At 39.4% G+C, this 25,642-nt stretch overlaps 2 protein-coding genes across 4 annotated transcripts in view; both read right to left on the bottom strand.

The window, feature by feature from the left end:
- Positions 1 to 8,611, bottom strand: part of ppox (protoporphyrinogen oxidase) — a 40,920-nt gene extending 32,309 nt beyond the window's left edge. Inside the window, exon 1 of the mRNA XM_042424107.1 lies at positions 8,493 to 8,611. The gene's annotated coding sequence lies outside the window, so the exon portion shown is untranslated. The remainder of the gene's footprint in view (positions 1 to 8,492) is intronic.
- A 5,933-nt stretch (positions 8,612 to 14,544) lies between these two features.
- Positions 14,545 to 25,642, bottom strand: part of dyrk1b (dual-specificity tyrosine-(Y)-phosphorylation regulated kinase 1B) — a 94,384-nt gene continuing 83,286 nt past the window's right edge. For 2 of the 3 annotated variants that reach the window (XM_042423703.1, XM_042423702.1), the window contains exons 10-13: positions 22,711 to 22,831; positions 18,135 to 18,317; positions 17,039 to 17,142; positions 14,545 to 16,328 (exon numbers count right to left, since the gene is read on the bottom strand). In XM_042423703.1, the coding sequence (XP_042279637.1) occupies positions 15,813 to 16,328; positions 17,039 to 17,142; positions 18,135 to 18,317; positions 22,711 to 22,831 (924 nt within the window). In that variant the 3' untranslated portion in view covers positions 14,545 to 15,812. The remainder of the gene's footprint in view (positions 16,329 to 17,038; positions 17,143 to 18,134; positions 18,318 to 22,710; positions 22,832 to 25,642) is intronic. The other variant, XR_006098424.1, reaches the window with a different exon arrangement.

Below are 25,642 nucleotides of genomic sequence, written 5' to 3'. Positions count from 1 at the left end.
TAATTTTTTTCTCTAGATTCTGATAATTGACCTCATAGATTTTGCTTAAATTATTATGGATCATTATGCTTAGATATTTTATTGTACTTTGGCTCCACTTAAATCTGAAGTTTCCTTTAGAATCGTCTGTCAGTTTTTTACCTATACATATAGACTCACATTTACTTTCATTAATTTTGTATCCTAAATGATCACTATATTCCTTTATTATTTTCATCAGTTCTGGAAGTGAGTGTTTGGGAGAGGTAAGATATAAGATGACATCATATGCATACAATGCTAATTTATGACATTCCCCTTTATTTTGTCTTGCTGTCTGATCGCTCTCACCTGAGGGACTGGATTTTTATACATTAATTTTAAACCATGAAACAAATTTAGGGTGAAAACCAAATGCTTTTACGGTTATGTAAATGTATGGCCACAAGACTATCAAAAGCTTTTTCTGCATGAAGTGTCACCAAAAGTAGATCTTTCTTATTTTTTTGTGAATAATCAATTATATTTAGAGTGCGTCTTATATTATCAGATAAAAATCTATTAGAAATAAATCTAGACTGATCTCCATCTATTTTATCTGGTAAAATATCTTTAAGCCTATTTGCTTGGTGGATGTTAATATTTTTTGGTCTGTATTCAGTAATGATATTGGTCTATAAGAGGATCTATCTGTTGTATCCTTTCCATCTTTATGAATAACTGTAATTACAGATGAATTCCATGTTGATGCCAATTTACCTGATTCTAGGGCAAAATTATAGGCTTTTAGTAATAGAGGTGTCAATAATTCTCTGAACTCCTTATAAAATTCATTAGTGTACCCATCATCTCCTGGGGCCTTCTCTTTTTTAATTTATCATAATAAATATTTCATCTATATTATAGATGAAATATTTCATCTTCTGTTACTGTTATAATAAGATTCACATTTTGTGATAATGAGATTTGTTTTAACTTAAGGTTCTTAAGGTATATTTCCATTCTTCTCATATCTGTGTTGTTGGCTTCATCCTTATATAGTTCCTCGTAGTATTTTGCAAAAGCTTCTGCAATGTCACTTTTATCTGTTAGAATTTTTGATGCATCATCCTTTAACTTAGTCACATAAGATTTACTTTTTTGTTACTTAAGCCTGTAGGCTAAAATTTTCATGGATTTTGGTCCTCCATCATGATGTTTTTGTTTTGTAAGTATTAGTGATTTCTCCACTTCTTCTGTTAATATTCTATCTAATTCAGCACGTTTCTTCTTTAGTTGTTTAATTTCAAGTCATGTGATTTTTTATGTTTGTCTTCCAGTACTATAATACTATAATTCTAGTTCAGTCTTGATTTGTTCCCATTGTCTTTTCTTTACTGATGAATATCTTATTATTTCTCCCCTTAAGATGGCTTTCACCCCCTCTCACATCATTATATTGTTAATTTCTTCTGTATCATATAATTAAAGATATTCATTTAGTGTTTTTTTAACCATCTCTTTTAAACCATCATCTTGTAAGAGGGAATTATTCATCCTTTATAAGTATTTTCCTCTCTTTGAGTTCAACTTTACTGTTAGAATGACCATGGCATGATCTGATATAGTCATTGTTCCAATAGTGCATTTCTTAATAGTTGTTATATCTTTATTAAACATAAAGAAGTAGTCCAATCTACTATATGTAGAGTGTCTATTGGAATAGTGTGTATAATCATTTATTCTTGGATGAAGTGTTCTCCACACGTCTATCATTCCCATGCTTTCCTTAAAATGTTTGCATTTTCTCAGACTTATGTTTAAATGCTGTTGTTGAGTCCAAGTTAGGATTTAAGACAAGATTCAGATCACGTCCAATAATAATTGTTCCTTTTCCTTGAGTTACCACTAAATCAATAATTTGGTTCATAAATTCAGCACCCTCATCTGCCGGGTAATAAATATTTGTAAGAGTTATTTCGACATTTTCTATTCGGCCTTTCATGCCAAATAAGAGTCGAAAGCTTTCTTGAATTCAATAAAACAACTCAATATCTTACCATTTTTTGTTTGGTGCACGTTTGTTGATTAAAGAGTATATACATGGTCGGTGGTGCTGTGTTTTGGGAGGAGGCCAATTTGATTCTTACTCAAGATGGAGTGTTTGTCAAGGAAATCTGTATTCTTTTACTCAGAATACTACAGAATAATTTACCTGGACAACTGACTGCTAACACAGATGCCATGGTAGTTACTAGGGTCTGACTTGTCCCCACTCTTATGAATGGGGGAAATGAGCCCTTTGCACCAGATGTCAGGAAAACATCCTGACTTTAATACGATATTGAACAACTTCAGTACTCTCCCCCACAACTCTAGGGTGCTGCATTAGAGGATTTCATTTTAATGCTGTCTGGACCACAAGCTTTCCTTGGCTGGAGAGATTTTGTCTCTGTGGTGAATTCTTCCCAAGTAATTGGGAAATCAAGGGAGTTTTAGTTGTCTTTAATTGTTTATTCTAATGTTTGGAATTCTTTAGAGTTCTTTTATAATAGATTGATCTGAATGAATTAGATTTATTGGTATGTCTTTGTACAGATTTTCCAAATGAGCTGTCTAGATGTCACTATTTTGGATGGGTAATGCTTGTGGTTGCTTTGTGTTGAAGTTGTTCCACATATCCCAGAATTGATTTTGATTTATGGTGTTCTCAATATCTTCAAGTTTCACATGGGTATAATTTTGTTTTTTGTTCGTAATTGTACATTTATATTTGCTTAAAATTTCACTATACCTAATCATAAGACTGGGTTGTTTGGTTGGCGATGTTTTTCCATTTGCTATTTTTCTTTTCTGATGGACTTGCATTCTTGATCATACCATTTGTCAGCGTTTTGCCTTTTAACAGGCTTCTGTTTTTGTTTTATTAGGTCATTTTTAAAGGTTCAGTGTGTAGGAATTGGCCAGAATTTTAGTTTGAAACATTCCAAAATTAACTAAAATTATCAACAGAATGTGAAGAAATAACAGTTTTGATGTTATGTCAAAGACCTATATGTTCTGTGTTGCAGAGATATCATTGAAGTTAGCATGCTAACCAGCTACAAGCTATAATAACTTAAGCTATAACCAAGTTTATGACTCAAGTAAGTTATAATCCTTCATAAAGGAAATAGTAAATTTGGCAGCTTTCATAAGAGGGGATGGTTTGGTTGAAGATCTGTCCATAATAGTATCTAAACAGAAATTGAAGTCCCCTCCTACCAAAGTCCACATTATTGGTATGTAATTTGAAGTAAAATATTTTGGATGAATAAATTATCATCAAAATTGGGAGCATACATTTTTAGCAAGGTCCAATTTTTTGAATAAAATTGTCCTTGAATTAAAACAAATCTACCTGATGGGTCAACAACTGTTTTAGATACTGTAAATTGGATGTTTTTATTAAAGAGATACTGCATGCTAAAAAATGTTTTTTTGAGCTGTAAACTAAATTATATGGCTGTACTATGATGAAACACATCAATGCCAGTGTTAATATTGAAATTAACACCAAATTTTCTTTTAAAAATCTGCTTTTCATGGGTTGAAAATGGCTCACCCTGTCACATGTTTTCTGTCCTTTTTGGAAAAAATCCATTATTGAATTTCTGATTAAAATGCTTCAACAGTGACACCCGCAGGGCAGGTGGAGAAAGGGCAGTCTGTGTGAAGTGGTGGTGGGGGGCAGAGGAGGATGGGCTCCTGCTGTCCTCTGGTTAACTGGTTAGTTACCAGTTAATGGATGTTGGTCAGTCAAAAGCAAAATTAACTGAAAATGACATCCCTAGTGCTGTGTTTAAGTCAAATTAATGGATAAATTAAGGAGTTCATCTGCTCATGTCTGCTTAGCTAGTCACTTGCTTTTGTGGATGCCTCATTCTTGATCCACTTTAGTCCACTAAAGTCCCAGTGAAACGGCATCTTTAGCTTCTGTACTGTGACGAATTTCCCAGTGAAATAGAATATTCGAGTGGTGTACAGTTAAAGAGGGATTTAAATCAAATCCTTTGCATTTGATTGGACCACTAAAAAAATGCAGGGCTTACAGAGTTAAGCAGAATACAGAGCTACAGAGAGAAACTGAGCTACAGAAGACTGATGGCTCTACACACACGTCCCTCACCTGTTAGATCAGGAGGAGGACAAGGGAGAGATGAATGAATTAGACCTCAGCCACATTGTTTCAGAAATCTAAACAAAGTTTTTGTCCACTGGTATCCAAACACATATCTCTTCCTATCTCTCTCTCCATATTGTTCTGTTAGCTACTTTGACCCACAACAGTGAAGTGCGGTCTTATATGACCTGTGTGGTCACAATTGATTGGATGAACTTTTGTAAATGCCCCTGAGTGTAGGATGAGTCATCAAACATTTGACACCATTTTACAGGAAGAGAAAAGACAGGGATCACCAGTAACATGATAATGTTAGAATCCCACAGTGATATACAGTAAATAACAAGGTTATGTTCTATATCATATCCTCAGCACTATTAAAACCAGGATAATACATAACAGGGGCAAGTGCTCATGTAAAGTTAACTATAGACAGATGATTTTGATGACATGACACAAAACAGAAGTTGAGTGCAGCTGAACTAAGTGTATTTATTTAAAATAATTAAGTATTATAAAATTACTAATTGTCATTATTGTCATAAAATATAATAAAGTCTCCTCAGGGATGACAGTGGAACGTATCACCCTGGGCACCAAAATGTCCAGAGAAATGTCAAAGAAATGCACTTAACAAATGGGTCAGTTATGGGTCACCATTAAACTTAATCAGCCTATATTTTTTCTGGCTTTTAATTGTCTTAAGCATAACTTTTTGTATGGGAATAAACTATAGATACAATTCACAACATATTGAACAACATATTTCCCCTATAGTACATTACTTCATAACTCAGTCTCCTTACAATGTACTGCTGCTGCTTGAAATTGCAGTTGAATTGGTCTGACATTACATGCATGTTCTTTTCTTTTTGGTGCATTGCCTCAGGTGGGTAAATAGTTCACAGGTGGATCACCAGCATACATTACTGACAAACTGACTTCATGTTCCTAATGCAGGTACTGGACTGCTGCATTAGTCCATACATAGTTGCTATGAATTTATTAATTGATTTGATTTATTGATTGGGACAGTTTGCAGTTTTAAACATTAAAGTTGCACTGCACAAGAGTTAGCTCAAAGCTAATTTGCATTCGTAGTCCCCCACAATCAAAACATACAACAGCACACAACAACAACAACAAACAGTACAAAGCAAAAAAAAAAAAAAACAAAGCTACACACAACAGCACATCACATACACCCACAATGTCAATTAGAAATTAATAATGTAAACTGGACCCAGTGGTCACACAGCTGATTGGTCTTTAGTAGATTTTTTAATGTGGCCTTGAATTTACCTACTTGATACTTAGGATTGTGTGATTGTATTCCCTAAGTAAGTTCATACATGTTCAAAGGATTTTAACCAGTAGATTAATCTAGTAATTTAAAATTAAAAATGTTTATATATGTTAATATGTCCTTGTACTGAACCTTAAAGGAACAGTGTGTAGGATTTAGTGGTATCTAGCGGTAAGGTTGTAGATTGTAACAAACTGAATACCCCCCTGAATACCCCCCTTTCCCTTCCAAGCATGTAGGAGAAGCTGAGAAACTCGCGAAAAATGCGAAAGGTCCTCTTTAGAACCAGTGTTTGGTTTGTCTGTTCTGGGCTACTGTAGAAACATGGCGATCTAATATGGCGGGCTCCGTGGAGGAGGACCCGCTCCCTATATAAATAGGAAGGGCTCATTCCAAGGTAATGAAAACACAACTATTCTTATTTTCAGGTGATTATACACTAATAAAAACATACTTATGAATATCATATTCCATTTCTGCCAAGTCTGTTCTGCTAAATGCAACTAAATTCTACACGTTGTACCATTAAATCTTTCCATTTGTGCAGCAAGTTTAACTTAAACCTAAGATACATTGTGTGTGTGTGTGTATATATATATATATATATATATATATATATATATATATATATATATATATACATACACATAAATATACAAACACATTTCTTTGTTTAATTAATAAATGAATTTATTCATTCCTTTAAAAAAAAGGCAACATTAACATTCATTAACATTAAGAGTCCTTGTTAAGTAGTGTTGGAACAGCCCTAGGTTTACATAGATGGTTTGACCAGTGTTTGCATAACTTTATATTGTGACTCAAAAAGGGGATTGATTGGACTACAAAACTCAAGTCAAGAAAACAATGAAAAGCTATAACCCATGCAAGGAATGAATCTACAACCCTTAATTGTCCAGCTCACAGTGGAGCAAATGTAATTTGTTTACATATTCAATTGTTTTAAATACAAAAAAGAAAAACACTACATATATTAAAATAGCCCTGCAAATTAAAGAAACACTAAAAAAAAATACAAGTCAAACTCAACTCAAAAAATGGAGACACGTTGGACTACTTAACTAAAATCAATAAACAAATGAAAAGTTATCCCTTTTCAGTTCCTTAACTCATTGACTATACTACTAAGCTGGCCACAGCCATTGTAATAACGTAGTAAATAAAACACTTGTAGATCACACCCAGGCGCATGAGCATATAACCAGACTTCAATTAAAAACCTGCTTCACGTCACGTGCTTATTTTATGTGTAAATTTACGTCGGACGCTGTAAGGAATGTGTGGCGAGTTGCAGCGCTAAAAGCAGGCGAAATGTAATACCAGTGGTTGGGAACACCACCGGGATCACCAGGCGTCGTGACAAGGCATCGTACCTGGCCACATGACCATACTTCCTCAGAATTCCTACATATATTGCTATGTTAATAGTTTTCTCACTCTGATCACATTTGTTTTGGCCCGATAGCTAATAGCTCCTGATTGGTTACCTAAAAATCACACATTACAAGAAGCATATTATGTGTTATTTGAAGTACCGGTGAAATTATGAACTACAACCCAGGAAATCCAGTCAGAAGCCAAAACACCTCACAGCGGATTGTAATATTCACAGGATTTTAACGCCCCCTTATGGGAACGCAGGGTTAGTGACATGTGATTGCACTAAAAGCAGGCAAATACTGATCCTGATGGCATGTGACAGGTGCGTAAACACAAATAAATACCCTTGCTCCTACAAGCAACCATGTCACTTTTATGTAAAAGTCATGATGGCAGTCTTAACATGTTGGATTAATAACATTTACTTATCACTTTCATCATGGCACAAGTCTGAGCTGAATGTCATTAGATTAAGTTAAAGACCGCAGCAACACAATGACAAATATGCAGAAACAAGAGTGTCTTGTATGTAGCTTGCATACTGTGACAGGGTGCGTCTGGTAAATGAGGCCTGTTGATAATGATATGGAAAACAGTTAGTTTATCAGATGTCTCATTCTGTCACCCAGCTGTCTGTCCAACTGTCCAACTTTACAGCAGACAAAGGGTAAGCTTTAAACTGAGGGGAGTTCTATGACATTCTTTTTTATTTAAAACTGCAGAAAAAATAGTATCTAAAGCTGATGCAGAGTCTCTGTCCTCACTTTTAATGGGCAGACCCTTGACTTAACTACTTTCACTCTGCCCCACCCCACAAACATACACCCATGAATAAGACACTTGACTGCCCCTATTTCTAAATCTAAATATTCTTATCATGGTGCTGTAAAAGGCAGTGTTTGAAATACTGACCCCTGAAGACAGATCACTACAGATCCTGACAAAGTACACGTCTATAAACCCTGTCCACAACAAATAATTTTGCTATTTTCCTGTTGTTCATGATATAATTCATATGCTTAACAGAGATCCTTCTGGAAATTTTGGATTCTTATAAAGAACTCTAAAGTGATAATCGGTAGATTCAAATCATTCATTAGAAAATATGGTCAAATTAAAAAAAAAAGAAAAGAAAGAAAGTTAGCCAGTCAATTCTTAAACCCACGTTTGCAGGAGCTGCTCCTTCACTTATTGGGGCTCGGGAGTGGCGGTTGGTGTGCAGCCATTGATGAAGCTTTACAGACTAATTTAGCCCCAGTTTGTGCCTCTCGGGGACACGGAGCAAAGCATCCATTTCTCTATAAGATAAGGTTCTCTAACAACACTTACTGGCGTTTCCTGAATCTTCGTTTTCTAAATGAGTCGCAACTTGGGAAGAAGGTTAAAAATCTATTCTATCCTGCAGCAGACGGAATATTTTTCTTCCATTTGGTTAGAAGAGTCTTTGAAGATTAGAGTAAAACTAAGGCTAGTTAGGCTTGACTTTATGACAGCGAGAGCAAAACACTGTTAGGCTTTATAAAGTATAACTGAGACTGAAAGCAGAGCGGTAGATTTCAGACATCTGGAAACAAATATAGTTCCATACACACATCGATACAGACACAGACTCCATTATATTTATCTGAAAAAGAATGGAACGAGCTTTAAACTGTCAGATGTTACCTTTCTGTGTGACCGGAAACCGGCGAGTGGAGGTCCGTGTTCCGCGCTGTTATTCTGACAGTTCCGACCATGGATGTATTATAAGATCTTACTATGAGTGAAATGACCCGGAAGTATCTAAGTGGCAGCCATGAAAAGAGCTGGTCGAATTCTCTGGGTGTTTTCCTTCCAGCTATCAATATGTAGAAATTATTAAGTAACAGTGTAAAGTGTTCATCAATTGTACATTAATTTTAAATGCAAACATTAGAGTTTAAACTGTTAGAGTACTGTAATTTCTATTGCTGACTTATTCATATTTGACGTTCAGGGTGAAGTGCGTCATCACAACTTGCCGTCTCCTCAAAATGACGCCGGAGTGAGCGAGGACGTCCCGTTTGATAAATTAAATTCCTCCGTCCTCGCGTCTCTTCCTCGCATCTCTCCCTCTCATCCTCGCTGGGAGGAGCTAAGGTGCGAGGAATAGACGCAAGTGAGGGAAACGAGGAGGCACGTTAATGTAATGAAAAGCACCCTAAAAATACTACGGAAAGGTGCTTCAGTGCTTCATTTTTAATCTCTTTTAGCATAGGTACACCTGGACATTCTTTACGAAAGAAAAGGAGATAATTCTGTCCCACAATTCCTTGCGGCAGCAAGCGACGCAACATTAACACACTCAAACGATTAAACTCACATTACACATCCACAGCGGTCCGCTTATCCAAAGCTGTGTTCAGCTTGTTTGATAACAGGATAAAAAAATGTAAAATGGATTATACGTTTTTCGTATGAATTGAAAAAACAGAAATTCAAGTGCCTTTCCTGTTTCCATCTTCAAATCGCCGTTGGAATAGAAATTAAACCAAAACCAGAAAACAACTTTTTTTCACTTTTATTGTTATATCTATATTATCCGCCCCTACTGCATCTCTACAAAAACACTGTCATTGACTATGCTTGAAACACTGTCAATTAACATTAGCCTAATTAATATTAGATCCTAACCGGTCCTGTCGACGCATCTGGGGATTAGAATAATCAGTGACATTACGCTGCATTTAACTTTTTCTTTCTTTGGCACTAAAACGACTGTAACGTTGAAAGATATCTACTTGAGTTTATTAAACGCTTGCAGGGATCACTCCCATTAAGAGAGACGCTATGCGCATTTACGCACAGGCACAGCAGCGTAACTTTATTATTTAAAACTCCAGACATGCCGTTTCTTCACACGAAAATCGGCAACAAAATAGTGCTTTGTATATTTGTTTATCCTGTTTTCAAACAAGTTGAACAGAGCTTTGGATGGAGGGAACACGGACCCACAGCCTGTATCAACCATAACAACTTTAAAGCACAATCAAGTCAACATTTCAAGGTGTGTGGGTTGTGTGTGGTGGTTCTTAAGCTATTATATGCATTATAGGCTAATAACAGATCGTAATCGGCATATTAACCATAACACAGAAGTCTATCTTTCAAGAAAAAGGGATATGAGCCGTTTTTAGTCAGATGTTTTTAATTCAACATGTTTGAAACTTAAGAATGATGATATGTACCGTAGTAGATTTGTAGGCATAACATGTGATGTCTATCTTGCATATATTTAACATTTAATTTCATACAGTAATTTGGATTCAGCAGGGTGAGCGTAAGCAAACATTCTCAATGTGACAATTTCTTTTCAGTTTTGTGACTGACAGGCTATATTCTTTTTTTAAAATTCAATTCTGACCATTGTAAGTTATTTTTCACCGTGTTGTGTACGTTTCTATAGCCTGCATAAAACAGCATGGCAAGAACGCACGGGCGAAGTATATAAGATGCGTTTTTTGTAGTCCATCTTCAGAACATTGTAGTTTCACTACGTTAGACCTACGTCAATAACATCCGCCATCGCATAATTACGTAGTCCAATGTAAGTGGGGTCGGATTCTCTCTGCACCGCGATTGTCTTGCATCCCAACACCTCTTCTCATTTCTCAGTTTGTACATCCTCGATTCCTTTCCTCGCCTCCTCTCCTCGTCTCTTAATCCCTCCTACCTGAGATGTGAGCGGAGGAGGCGAGGAGAGACACGAGGAGAGAGGGGTCGAGGCAACAGGCATTTAAGAAAATGAGACATCCTTGCTTCAGTGCCGTCATGTCATCATCTGTCCATTGTTTTGTTACAACCTGCTGCTGTAATTTATGATCTCTGACAGATGAGCATAAGTGTTCATGACAATGTATAGATATACTTTTAATTCAAATCACAACGTGGCATAATATGACAAGAATGTAGGATGTCATACATTGTTATATTTTATTGAACATGCGCGCGCGCGCGCGCGCGCACACACACACACACACACACACACACACACACACACACACACACACACACACACACACACACACATTTATATATCCTTGACGCACGACAAATGGTTTATATATTACAGCTGTGTGTCACGCCTCTTTTATACGTCACGGGTGCCGAAAAGATCCATCCTGTGCACCTCATTCAATGGGTGCATCCCAACTCTCTTAAATTGCATCCACGTTTCCCTCACTTGCGTTTTTCCTTTTCCAAGGAAACCAAGCGAGGAGAGAGGAAACGAGGAAATTTGTTTTGAGAGACATGACACGTCCTCGCCTTTGAAGCGTCATGTGAAGCGACGTCCGTTTCTGATGACGGTGACAGCTGATCACAGCTGGATCAGCTGTCAGTCGGCTTTAACAGCTGTAGAAACGTCTGATGGAGTTTGTGTCTGCACACATGTGCACTGTGCTAACACTAATAAAGGTGCACAGTTATCATCGCTAAAGTAGCTGTTTTCTCTCTGCAGCCTGTTACCTGTTTAACAAACACGTAAATAACAACCTGCATTTTGTATTTACACTTTGTACTGTGTCCTGCTTAGAGGCACAGGAACCATTTCTACTCACAGAATGCGTTTATACTACTATTTATTGATTATTTGCATCTGTATTTTTTGATAATCCTGATAATGAATTAATTATTCGATATCCCAGAATATGACTAGGGTGTCTTTTGAACACTGGAAAATATGTATTTGGCTAAATGTTTCAGGGAAAATGGAAATTATGAAACTCATATCAAACCCGACGCCCAGGAATTTTCAGCCTCACATGTGACTGAATGTAAATGATAAATGATGTAAAATATACATGTGTTTAACTGTTATTATGGACAAAATTAAAGTCAGGAAAAGTCTGTCAGCAAGAAACAGTTTAATGGGGGAAATAACAGATCATGAAAAGAAACATCTTTCTAATAAATGAAGAAAGTTGTTTATGGTTCTTTTGTATAAAGAGAACGTTATACATCCATGCTCGGAGCAGAAGCGAGAGATTTGGGACGCTCGTCAAAATGGCGCATCAGGAACAATTTCCGGTTCAGGCGAGGAGCGAGGAGCGAGGAAAGATCAAATAAAAGACTTGAGATGTACCCTGTGAATCCATGCCCTACACTTTTCAAAGGAACGTCATCAGCAATGGCTCTTCTTTACATTTTATGGCATAAGGCAAACAATGAAAAAGTACCTTACCGCCACCACCTGGTATGGAGTGTGGATCAGTATTTTAAATCTAATAATGATAATAACAATAACAATAATGGAATAATACTGTATCCTCTCAGTCGAATTATTCATTTGAGATACCAAAATACTGAATTAAAAATGAATGACTCTTGTCTCCTGAGCTTCTCCACAAACTGAATAAATCAATAAATTCAATCATTAATCATTCATTTTCTAAGGCTAAGGCTGTTCACCGTCCTCACATTAAGTCTGCAGGCCGCCAGGCCGCGAGGGTACGCTTGAGTGTTTCCATGTAGTTAAATAAAAATTTCTGACCCTGTTACTCATTTCATTTCATTTTTTCTGAATCGTTCTTCATGGTTCTGATATGTGCAGGTCTGCTGCTTTACTCTCAACAGATCTAGTCAGAGTGCTCAGTGAATTTTCCCTTTACATGAACTGCTAAACACTGCTGATATTATTTTCATATTAAATCCTCAACTAAGGACCTTCAAATTGTAGATGGACAATTAATAATTAGTATTATTATTTTCTTTTACATCGTCACTTTATAGCCTATTGCGGCAGGATTATGGGCAAATTTCTGCATGATGTCTGGTGAAGTTTGCACCCCAAGCAGACTCTCTTGAAGTCTGCAGATAATCCGTTTGAGGCCCCTTATGGACTTGATTAATGGTGGCTTTCAATGGTGGGACAGACCTCTACACCTGCAGAATTCCCGGGAATGCGCATCTGCAAGTGTGGACATTTGGATTCAGCCTAGACTCAGAATCAGGTCAGACAGTGACCTGATTCTCCTTGATCTCCAGTCTCTCCTTGATCATAAAACTCACATCTTCCTCTTCATAAACATTGTTCTATTCAGTCCTGCATGGCCAAATCTGATTTCCCTCATGCTGCACCTTCTGCTCATTGGACTCTTGACAACTACAGTATGTTTGAAATTTAAAAAGTCCTGAGACCTTTGTTGGATCTCCTGAGAATGATCCACTGCCTTTATTGGAATAATAGTAAAAGTTTTTTTTAATTTAGTTGGACAGGTCTGAGTGTGCTCCATCAGTAAGTCTCATCATATTGCTCTTGGTGCTTGTGGTTGCGATGAGATGGTCAGATAAGCCAAAGGTTAACTTCATCCACAGACAACATGGGCCATTGTCTCTTATGTCAACCCCATAGCACCCTGGCATTCCTGGCATTTGTCCTTACTGACCTATGTGGCAGCCAGGTCTGTACAGAATCTTAATATCTTAATAATCTTAACAATTAATAAATGACAGACAAGTTCTCCTAATGTAGAAAATAGAAATATCCTGTTCACTTTATCAAGGTTTTGTCTGTACACAGGTGTACATGATTTATGCTTGTTGAGGAACTGCATAAAATCTGTTTGCATTATTCATGGTTGTTTGTGTTCTTATAATAACACTCGATGACCATCTCTCTATAATAAAACTGGCTGGCTGCTAAGGCAAGTTTGAAAATAAGTGAAACCGAAACTGAACTCACATTCAAGTGGACATTTACAGTGTCTGAACTAGCTGCCACAGGTTCACCTCCGGATGTCAATGTTGAGTGTTGACCAAACTGACCAAACTCATACATACTGTCATAAACACATGTACAAAAATAAAATATAAGACTCTCTTGCCAAATAGTTAAGTGATCTGCTAAATATGGCATGTTTGTTATCCACCATACTAAAGATAAATCTTTATCTATTCTAATGGTTTTCCAGTAAACCTGATGCTGTCCTCCATAGTACTGTAGGCTCTGCAGTACTGTGGGATTTGCATCATGGACAACAGTCACTGCAAGTATCACAAAATCCACTTAAACAAACCGTCTCTTGAAAATATTTGTGTGCATGTCAAAGTTTTTTCTTCATTGAGCATTTATGAATTTCACTCAGAAATAAGCTATAAAACATTTTTGAGTAAGTTTGACCACTTAAACTCCACATTAAAATCTTACATTCAAAATGTATATAACTGAGTCTAAAGGTTTTCAATATTAATATTGTTAATAATACCATATGAGGGAAATTATATTAAAAAAATGAATGACTGAATAAACAGGCAAAAAAAATGTACCCATAAAGTTGTGAGCTCGAGTTCAGTTCATTAGTAGGAAATATTAGTTTAATTATTTTCCAAATTCTGTTTTTATCTCAAAATGCCATTTCAGCAATGACTATTATATTTCATTTGATTGGCTGTCGATGTTGTGGTTCCATGATATATTTTGTGTATTTATTGATATTTATTTCATGTATTTACTAAATATCGAATGCTTAAGCTCTCCATGGCCCAAATAGGACATTTTATCTTCCCATAACTTAAGCTCTGAATGTGGCCCATAAGTGTGAAGGCATAATAGTGGTGGAGCATCAGAGCATCCTGTGTGACCTGAGGGTGAGGTTCATCCTGGCAAGGCATGAGGTCATGAGGTCGTGGATCAGGTTAGTAGGAAGAAAAGCGGAGATCTGATGTTTATTTGACTTTGGTGTGCAAAAGTATACTCTTTATTCTTATTATATATCCAACTTTATTTTGCCCCAACCCCTCCCCTCCACCCAGCCCCCACAACCAGTGACATTCCCATGTCACTAGTTACTGTCACTGTTACAATAGCCAATCAGAGCTCACCTGCAGAAAGAAGGCAACCAAACAAAGAAGAGCAGAAAAAAGGGTTACTTTCAGTTTGTTTTTTCTTGTTAAATAGTAATAAATACATTGAGATGCAGTGGTTCTTACTTTATCCTTTTCTCTTAAGCAGAAGGGTTAAAAAGTTTTTTTTTTTTTATTTCTGTTTCTATTTCTTTTTATTTCTTTATTGATCTGTGTTGGATCTTTAGCAGCAATCCGGACCAGTTGTCATGGTGATTAGCAGCACAGAGAGGAGGAGCTGTCTGGAGGAGAAACACAACAGGAGAAGGAGGAGAGGAAGAGGAGAGCAGGGAGAGGGGGAGGAGGAGGAGATCCCTATGAGCGCCAGGAAGGCATCAGTGTCCTGTCACCTTCTCTTCCCTCCACCTCCCTTCCTCTCTCTGTACTCTGTCATAACCAGGCGGAGAGCAACAGAGGGAGGACAAAAACTCAAAGAAAAAGAGAGTTAAACACAGACAGGAGAGAGAATCCATGAGTCCTGAATCACACACATGTTGGTGTTTTCTCCCTTTGAAACCAGCTTCTGTCTTCTTGATGCAGCAGTAGATGTGTGTGTGTGTGTGTGTGTGTGTGTGTGTGTGTGTGTGTGTGTGTGTGTGTGTGTGTGTGTGTGTGTGTGTGGTGGGGGGGGTGGGGGGTAAGACTGCTCGTCTAGAAGGGCTGTAAATATGAATATATTAATGTCATAACTAACCAGCGTGAACATGAATGTGTGCTCTCCTTCCACTTACAGCCTCCGAATGGAGTAAAATGGAAAGGCATGGCTCCTCTCTCTTTCCTCTTCCTCCTCCTCTCCAGGCTCAAACAACAACCAAGTAGAACACACAACTCCTCAAACCACAGAAAAATCAAATAATATTAAACAACAATAATAATATTAATAAAAACAAACTTGTCACAATCATTCCTTTCCAATTACAGTCGCAACAAAAGACAAAAAACTAAAACAGGATAAAAGGAGAGTTTTCCCAGTATCCTCCTCCTTCCTCCTCCCCCTCTCATGCAGAACAGACTGTCTCCTTCAGCACAAAGTTCATCTCTTTGTCTCTGAACTCTGGCTGTATGTGTGTAGTTGTAGTAGTTGTAGTTAAAATTGTATGGCTTTAGGGCATGGTTCAGGTTTTATCAAGAGTTGGCTGGCCCCTCATCTGAGTCTGGCCTCCCTCTGCCCCCTGCAGCAGGGTTATTGTTGTTGGAGGCAGGGTAGTAGTCCTCAGGGGGCGGGGCTTGTGGCCCTGGGGCGGTGGGGGCCGTCCGAGTCCGGAAGGCTGACAGTCCGATTGGCAGAGCGAGGGGCAGGGAGGCAGAGCCGAACTGAGAAGCCTCCATGGAAGACACTGCCCCCAGGTGGTGCAGCCCTAGGGACACGCCCACATCCATGCTGTCACTCATCTGGGGCGAGGATCCCTGCTGGCCCCCCCCTCCACCGATGCCCGCCTGTCCACCCTGCCGCAGGCCACGCCCACCATTCCCATGGTGGGAATAAGTCGGGTGGGGGTGATGGGGCGGGTCCAGGAAGTGGCGCTGGTGTTGTTGGGAGGCAGCTGGCTTGTGGAGCAGCAACTGGGTGTATGCTGGGTCCTGACCCCCACCTCCACCATCACTGCCTGGCCACATCCTCATCTGCTGCTGGGAGGGAGCCTGGTGGGGGGAGTCCAGGACACAAACACAGAGGTGAGACACATTCCAGAGTCCAGAGGTTCTAACAGTCCTGCTCTACTGCAGAAACCTGATGTAACACAACATGCATCCACTGATCTCAATCTGCTGTGAGGATCACTTCCTCACAGCATCTCCTCACTGGAGATGATACTAAATCCAAGTTTCGGGGACTTTCAAGGGTTGGCAGCAGTGCTGTCGATTGTGATTTGTCAAGCAGATAATTTAACACTGCATCTCTATCTACTAGGACAACGAATCCCTTGAACACACAACCAAACTATGAGGAGACAGACACAGAGCTGCAGTGGAGCAAATTCAATAAATAAAAAGTTGATGAACCTGCCCAATGCTGTTTCAGGTCAACATCTTGTGTTGGTTCCATTAGGGGCCTGAATTCTCCACTGGTATATAACCTTGTATCTCATATTAACATAACAGTTGTCTGTCCAATAACCACTTACTTTATTCACTTACCAAACAGACCATGAAAATGGTGATTTCTGATGACATATCCAAAAAGTCCTAAGTTTGTTAAATATAGTGGGAACCCAAAGAAAAACCTCATACCAAAGCCTCAAGCTTTTAGTTCAGGTTATGGGAAGCTCCAGGTTACTGGTTAAGTTCCTGTATTAGAAAGGGGCTGTAAGAAATGTAAATGTAATCATGCAGTCATGTAGTGCTGTCTGTACCTGAGGGCTGGTCATCTCATAGTCTGAATGTGTAACAGCAGAGTTGTAGTAGCGGTTACTGTAGCGGTAGTTGCGGTTGTCATTGGAAGAACCACTGGAGCCACCTGGAAAATAAAACAGATGAACATTAAACTCTACTACTGGCTGCGTTGATATTCTTTGTGGAAACAAGTCATTCATTTAGTCTACCTGGTTTGTCTTACTTTGGAACTGCCTTGACTACAAATCATTAAATATAAGCAAATGTGGAGCCCTCTAGTTATTCTACCAGCATGGCACAGAGATGTATCTTTTATTAGGGAGGTATCGCACCTAAGTTTGGTTCACTTTGTCGGACCAAAGGAAAACAAAAGTGCTGCAATTTGTGTTCACAACGACTTATTACAAACAGACCACGAGGTGGAATTATGGACTTACATGGACTATCAGGTAAGTCATTCATTGGACGACATGGTATTTTGCAGGTTTGTGGACTCACCAAAGAAAATCAAAACAAAGTGTTTTCCAGTTAGTGACAGCAGGACCTGCAGCACTTCACTGCTGCTTCATTTATCCTCTCTACTGTCACAAAGAGCCCACCAACAAATAGTTGGATATAAACATTATTGTGTCATGAAAAGATTCAGACAGCTAGAAATAAGACAGAAACAACTCTCACATTACAATGTAATCAAATTTTTAGTACTATTTTCAATCATGGCAGCATTTTGGTGCAGATAGATAAACATGAAGAAGCTCCTTGCAGACATAGTTAACATGCATGCAGCAACTGCGCTTCTCAGGCAGGTAGCTTAAGTGCTACATTCTTCTCCTTACTGTTTCATTGGACATGGCTGTTACTGAGACATGAAGTGACATGTTCCCCTCTATCCTCATGTTTCATGGCACCTGTGACACAATGACTCATTTTCTTACACATCAATGAGGTAAATGAGTCATTTAAAAATCCAGGACAACTCATTCTTTTTTTGTTTTGTCCTTTCCCTGGAGCTGGAAAGTGGTGTTAGAGAAGAGGGGAAAGAGCTGGTGATGAACTGCAGGGAGAGAAGAGTCAGAAAGTGTGTGGAGTGTGTGGAGCACACTGTGTGTGTTTTACCAGAGCTAGACACAGAGCTAGTAGTGGAGGTTGAATGGGAGTGGTCCATGGCAGGAGAGGTGGATGTAGATGAACTGGTGTTGGTTCCTTCATCTGTTGTCTTCTTGAAGAAATTGTGCTGCAGGGCGTAGAATGGTGTGATACGGCTTTTAGGGTCGTAGTCCAGCATGCGCAGGATCAGGTCTGGAAGAGGACAAACAATGACATGATGATGATGATGACATTTTGTAGTAAACACAGCCATGGATGCCTGGTTATGTTTTAAAATGGGGGAGCAAACTTGGAAAGATAAATAATTGGCAGCCTAACCTTTTGGATTAAGTCAAGAAACAGCCACCTGCACTAGTCTAGATTAGTTAGACTGAGGGTGCTAGAATGCATCAAGAACAGTATACAATTGGGTGGATCAGGACAGGAAATGATTATTAGAAGAATGGCTATTTCATATTTGAAGTTATATTTATAAAAACATTATGTAGACTAAAATGGTAGTAGTTTACCTAAAAACCTATTATTGGGAATCACGAGAAAATTTCAGAGTGTTCAGTTACTTGAGTGTCATGGTCAACATGTGAGAGTTGGCAGCCCTGTTTATAGCCACGAACATCCCATCTTCACAGCCAAATTCTGTCCGATCAGTGAGCTAATGTTAGGTGGGTGGACTAGCAAAGTTAGCTGACAATGACTTGCAAATCTGTTTGGCATTTCGGCAACAGCACAATCCTACTTTTAGCTTGCTTAAAGTTTGGCTGCGGTCAGTGGGCCAAGAAGGTTCATTCAACAAATGCTAGCCTATCTTTTCCTATGTTCAATTTTCGGTCAATGATTGCAGTTAGCTAAATGGCATGTTTCTCCCCTTTGTAAATAGTCAGCCTCCTGTGTGGATTGACAGCCAAAGCATTCTGTGGCAAACGATCAGTGACAAGTTCAACCAACTCAAAGGGTGGTCAAAAATTTTTTGTCAGGGGCTGAAAATAGTAAAATGATCATTGATATAGGCTGCTTAAAGGACTAGTGTGTAGGATTTAGTGGCATCTAGCAGTGAGGTTGCAGACTGCAGCCAACTGAATACCACCTTTTGTACCACCTTCACGGTGAGGTGCATATTAACAATGCATCTGATCAAATTCACTTGACACTTAACAGTGTTTGTTTGGCTCTTTCCTGGGTTAAGAGGTCAGTCATTGATGGCACTTTCACCATATACTTTAAACTAGAAACTCAAACTCTGACATGTTGAGCTTCTTCGTAAGACGTGTGCTTCTGTGTAAACATTTCATACATCTTCATGCTCAGCTCTAAGAGCTAATAGTCATACTTTCTGGACAGTTATTGTCTAAATGAGATGTATCATTCAGTGTCTACCTGAAGTAGAAAGATCTTTCTACTTTTACAAGACTACCCAGTTAACAGGTGTGTAATGTTTCAATGAGACTTCTCCCGTAAGAGTGTGTGCTAATGCAGAGTAGTTTCCTGGGTGTCATTGTGGCTCAATGTTTAGCACTGTTGCCTCATAATAACAAAAGCAACAGAGGTTGGATTCTCACTGCAGCCACCTTTCCTGTTGTTGACAAAGATGTTCCTGCCAGTTACAACTGAAGCTGGTTGAGCAGGGTTTTTAGCCTCTGTGAAGCACTGACTGAACTGAAGTGAGTACACTCAAATTATCTTCAGATAATTCAGCTTTTGTCAGTTGTGTATGCAATATGACCACATGGTAGAGTAAAGTGAGCACTATTTGTATGAACCATTATAACCTACTAGTGCAGTGCCCGTTCAAAACGTATCTGTTCAGAACGGGCCGATTACTTATTATTTCTCGAGAACCGCATATATATGTATCAATTGACAAACGTATTAATTAAAACGATAAGGATTTAATAAATTTAATGATTTCAATCCAGACAGAAACTTCACCAGTGGGATTTAACAGAGGTCGAACCATAGAAACAGTTTAAGGTCTCCCATGGGTCGATTCTGCTGCCAATCAAATGTGCGCTCCTATTGGCTAGTTTTACTGCCTCCGCCTCTGCTTTTTCTCCTGTGTGAGCTTGTTCTTCTTTCTTGGGCAGTTTAATTGAGCGGGGCGCTTGCCTTTGTCTCGCTCAGCAAGTCCGAACCCAGAAGCCCCGCCCCACTGTGGTGTGACAGTGTTTATATCAAACAGCCCCTGCTGCAGTCAGGCACAGAGCTGAGCGGCTCGCTGTTCGTTTGTTTATTCAAAGTTTATTAATATTAAATGTGTTGCGTGTCCAAATTGCACCAAAAGAGCATCTGTCTCCACAGTAAATCACCTGCTGAGTGTTTGATGGTTGTTTATTTGTACTTTAGAATGTAACCGCTGTGAAACAATGAAAAAATAACGTTGTATTTCTGTCATTCACAGGCTTTCTCTCTCTCAGAGAAAGCTTTCAAGCCTGTCTGTCACTTGCTCGTGCTCTCAGCTCGCTCGCACTCTCACTCTCTTTTCCTCTTGTCTTTTTTAAAATAAGTCGGGAAACCCATAACAAAGCCTAGTTTTTAACGTTATCAAACAGAGAGAGATGTCATCCCCTCTTATCTCTCATGGCAGGGTTGTACAGCTCTGATCATGACATGAAGTTGCAGAGGCCAGAAGCCCTGCCCCACTGCCGCAGAGCGTAATGGCTTGTTGATCGCTTGTTTATTCCAAGTTTATTAATATTAAACGTGTCCAAAGTGCACCAAATTTGACCCTGCACTTCCTTGGGTCCCTAGCAATGTAGCCTTCAAGTGTGAAGTAGATCGGATTAACAGTACATACATACAAACATACAGACAGACAGACAGATAGACAGAGATTCCTTGCCATAGAGAGATGGTTATGAGCAGTGTGTGAAAAGGCCTCCTCTAGTGGTGATGTTCCCTTCAGGACCACCATCCTTCTGATCTCTCCAAGAACATGAACTATGCCTCCCTTCAAACCAGTCAAAGCTCAGCAAACAGATCCATCCTTCTGCTCCACAACACAAAGACTCTCCCAGATGAAAAGGACTTCATTCTTAAAGGGAAACTCCACCTATTGTAAACATCAGCATTTCCAGGTGTTGGAAAGCCTAAAAAGCCTTTTGTGTCTCCAGAGGGAGCTGTGTGAAATCTGATTAATTGAATAAGTTGATGATGTGGAGTAAGAAGGAAGTGAGGTTACCAGACCTCTGTAGCTCCTCATCTCTGCTAGAGGCTAGCAGCTCCAGGCTAAAAAAGCCACAACTAGCATAACACATCCGAATCTGTACAGTTGAGTGAATAAGAAAGACAATATCTCTGGTTCTGCTGTGCTGCACAATTTTGATCCTTTTTAAAAACAATTTATTGTGAGTCCAATAATGTTATTGGAGAGCAATGCTGAATCAGTGGAGTACTCCTAACAGTTTCAGTTGTTGCCTGGTGCGAAGTGTGTGTAGACCAGGCGAGACTGTTTGGAATGAGGAAGAAGTTACCTTTGAGTGTGCAACCAGAAGGCTTATAAACTAAATGTTTGTAATACTGCTTCTGGTTTGTTCAGCAGTGTATTTAACACTGGAGAGATTACATGGTCAGCTGATAACTGACAGTGAAATTTCTGAAACTAATGGGAAAACTCTGCTACAAGTCTGACCATCAATGACCATACCCTGAATTCATTTTATGGGCCACCAGATGGCAGAGATGCATTGTTCATGTCCACTGATAGAGCTAGATGAGTTGCCCAGCACTGCACAGCCATATTAATTAACTGTTGCCATATTGTATATCGTTTTATTGCATGGTTGTAACTGGTATCGCAGGTTAGCAAAGTGTGTGTTTCTTCATTGTATCACTTGGCTTGTGTTTCAACAGGTTTAATATACATAATGTGTCATCATCGTAATGATTAAATCTTCCTAAATGATAATCTTTCTAAGCTATTTTTGGAATTTCCTCAATAGACAATCTAAGGTACAAGTTCTGGGTTGGTTTGAGGTTTTGGGTTATGCCCTAAACATGCATGACTAAAATAGACCTGTACCCAACCTTTAAGTTGAAAATGACAGGCTGTCTTGGGAGTTGGCCAATTTCTGGTTGCAGACAACTTGATCTTTTTCTTTACAACTATACCACTGACTTTTATTGCTACTACTGATGAAGGTGAAGCTGGTTAGCAAGTGATCATCATATGTAATCTAAGCAGGGTGATGTATGTTAGTTACTGTAAATTCTCAAAAACTGGACTTTATTTACCTCAACTGCAGAGAGAATTTATTTGAAACAGGCTTGTAATAGAGGCCGGTATTAACTTCTCTCCACAGCACTAATTCCTTCAGTACAACAACAGACTCATGTCCTTTTCAACCTCTCTGTTTATCACCAATACTGTTCTCATTTGCTCATCAGGTGCTTCTCCCTACAATTTTTTTGCAATCACTGTTAAATTACCACCATGTGAGATAATATAGTACATGTAATTCCATCCCTTTTCTATTTTTTATTCATGTCAGTACATCTGGGGAATACAAATATAAACCAATAATCTTTGGTGAATCAACGCAATGTCCCTCCCTGCAGGCTGTTTGTAGATCAACACAAAGTGCTGCTTTACCTTTAAACTTCAGGTAGTCACAGGGGGCGTGTCCTGGCTCTCCTGCCCTTCGTCCCCCTGGGCCCCCAGTCTCTACACCCAAAATCTCATGAAGACGCCGTGTCGCTGGGGGCTTGTACTCCTGGAAGACACAAATGACACACATACACACACGCACACACAAATATTTAGACACATAAAAATATTAATTCTGGATCCTCCATTAACATGATGAACAAGCAGTGAAGGGCTTAGTACTCTAACACATGCACATACAGTAGGTAGGTTAGAAATGCATGTTTATCTATATTTAGATGAACACTGAGCGGGTAAAGACAGCCACTAGGGTCACAGTGGTGATGGTCATGCCTCTGATCAGACTGATGTCAACCGCTTAGCTGGTGGCGCACCTATAGCAGCCACACAATAGGACTCTAAGTGTTGGCTGTGTGCAACTGGATTTGCACATGAACCTCAACAAATGAATGACTTCACATCCCCAGGCCTCAGTAATGTTCTGGAGCACAACCAAGTTCTGGTGGTGTATCTGAGGCAACTCCTGTTGGATGTACAACATCAATTTGACAGCCTTCCTGGTGTCTTATGCCCCATAAGGCCCCTCAACTTCTACAGGAAGGGCTGACAGTCATTTTTGCCAGAGAGACTGGTACATTCCAGGATCTCCCAGTGTGGGAGCAGACAGCATGTCCAAGGAAGGGTACTGGAGATGGGACATGTTTTACATTAAACTGGCAGCATGTTTGTTCAGTGTCCTCTCTGGTTCTCCCAGTGACACCCCACCAGTGCCTCATGGCTTAGCAGTTGAGAGGGATAAGTTGAGCAGCTTGTGCCTCCCAGTCACTGTAGCTTTCATGGTCCAAAATGGTCATGCCGTATCCACCTTAGGGGTGTTTGCAGTAGTGATCGCAGCTGGTCATGACAGCTTCAACCACTTCACAGCCAGGATTTTTTCCTTACCACACAAATTAGTAAAGCCATTCAAACTGTCACAGTAACCACCATAAAAAATAATTTAAACCTCAGATGTTATAAAATAATTGGTTCCTAAATACCATAATGACCTGAATATAAAGAAACCCTTTTTTTAAGATGACCCCCCCTTTTCCAACACCTGTTTTTGGATAAATACATTTTGAATATATATGTATATATATATATATATATATATATATATATATATATTCTCTCACTCGGTCCTTGGTGCAGTGTTGGTGGGGGCACTGTCTAGGTCAGATTGATGCCTTTTTTCTCCTTTTCAGCTCCTAGCCTGGAGCATATGGTTAGGTCTGACCACTCGATCTCTTTGCCCAGCCAGCAGTTGGGTCTGGATTGCTATGTACACAGATTCAGGCCCAGCTGGAAGTACATCACATCCCTAGTGAACTTTACCTCTGGTGGTTGCCAATAGCGAAGCCTGTTAGAAGGTGTAGAATGTACAAAATTGAAAGCTGGCCCCTGTTCCTGTTGTATTCCCCTTGCTGAGATCAAAGGAGATGAACCGCAGCTGTGCTGGTGTTTATAGTGTGCGGATGCTACCTCCTGATTGGGTGGTGAGGATCTGTCTCAGGGTGCCGAGGCGAAGCACACTAGAGGGCTACACACATACTCATAGAACAGGAGTTACATCCAGGTAACTACTATATATGTAGCACAACAAGCTAGTGAAGGATTGTAAACAGAACTGTGTCTCTGCGCACATGTTCTATCAAGAGATTTTTGCCACCACAAATACAATGGTGGTGAACTGAAATCCATGTTGCTTATGAAACTGAAAAACGCCATTTGTAACAGTGTGTTCACACCAAATGCGAAGTGCATTTTTCGCGCAGTGCCATTACATATAAAGTCAATGCAAAGACGTGAATAGACACGAATGTGTGTCACGAATGACACAAATTTGCGAGTTATAAATATTTAACTTGAGAGACAAATTTGCACATATCACGGGGTTTTGCGGAGTGTTGTGTGTGAAGGACTGGAGGGATGGAGCTGCTGCTTGCCGACAGATAGCTGCTGACAGCACATGGGAGCTCTGGAGGAGAGAACCAGGGGCAGAGCCAGAGCTTCTGAGGGAATAACATCCGGAGTCGCACTGGATTCTGCTCTACTCCAGAGCCATTTACCGGCAGGAAGAGAGCTCAGAGTTTATTTTTTAAACTTTTGGGATTAAAAAGTGGATTTATTTTCACTCTCACTTCTCAACCTGTGCAGCAGTGAGCCACAGAGGTGCCGACCTCCACTGTTGGGTGTTATAATGTAATTAGTCTCTCTTCGTCCATGTTGACTGCTGACTGGAGGGGAAATGTACTTGAATGTACTTCATGGACATACAGGAGAGGGGAAAAAGAAGACAGACAGGGGGGAAATAAAAGAAGAACCGTAGTTCCTGGTGAGTTTCAGTCAGAGGCTGAACTGAACACGTGCACACACACACACACACACACACACACATAGAGTTGGTGCCTGCCATTGCTTGCTAGCTTATGGCTAATGTACAGTAATGTATTCTGGCTGTTTGGGGCAAATAAACACAAATGATCCTGTGGTCAAACTCCTGCAAGTAATGCCAATTAACACCAATGATACCATGGTCAAACTTGCACGAGTAACGCGAGGCAAAAATTCGCCTCAAGTTTGGTGTGAGCACAGCATAAGAGAACAACAACCCATGTCTTAGGGCCTCTACCACGAAGCAGGTTCAACTGTTTCTGCTGTCAACGCGGAGAGAGGAAACATAGCTAATGTCTGATAAAAGCCTAGAACAATAAAATGATCATACTGGCCTTTAAAAATATATATCGTGTCTATTATAAACTCAAGACTTTTTTCCATGTTGGGATCCTGTAGGAGTGATGACTACATTTCCAGTAATTCGGATTGGTCAGTGGTCGGGCTGTTGGCAGATTTTGATCCGATCCTCTTAAATCAGTGT

This window comes from Thunnus maccoyii, chromosome 10 (genome assembly GCF_910596095.1).
Source record: "Thunnus maccoyii chromosome 10, fThuMac1.1, whole genome shotgun sequence".
NCBI classification, from domain to species: Eukaryota; Metazoa; Chordata; class Actinopteri; order Scombriformes; family Scombridae; genus Thunnus; species Thunnus maccoyii.
The sequence above is the reverse complement of the archived record's forward strand: the minus strand, read 5'-3'. Positions and strand labels throughout refer to the sequence as shown.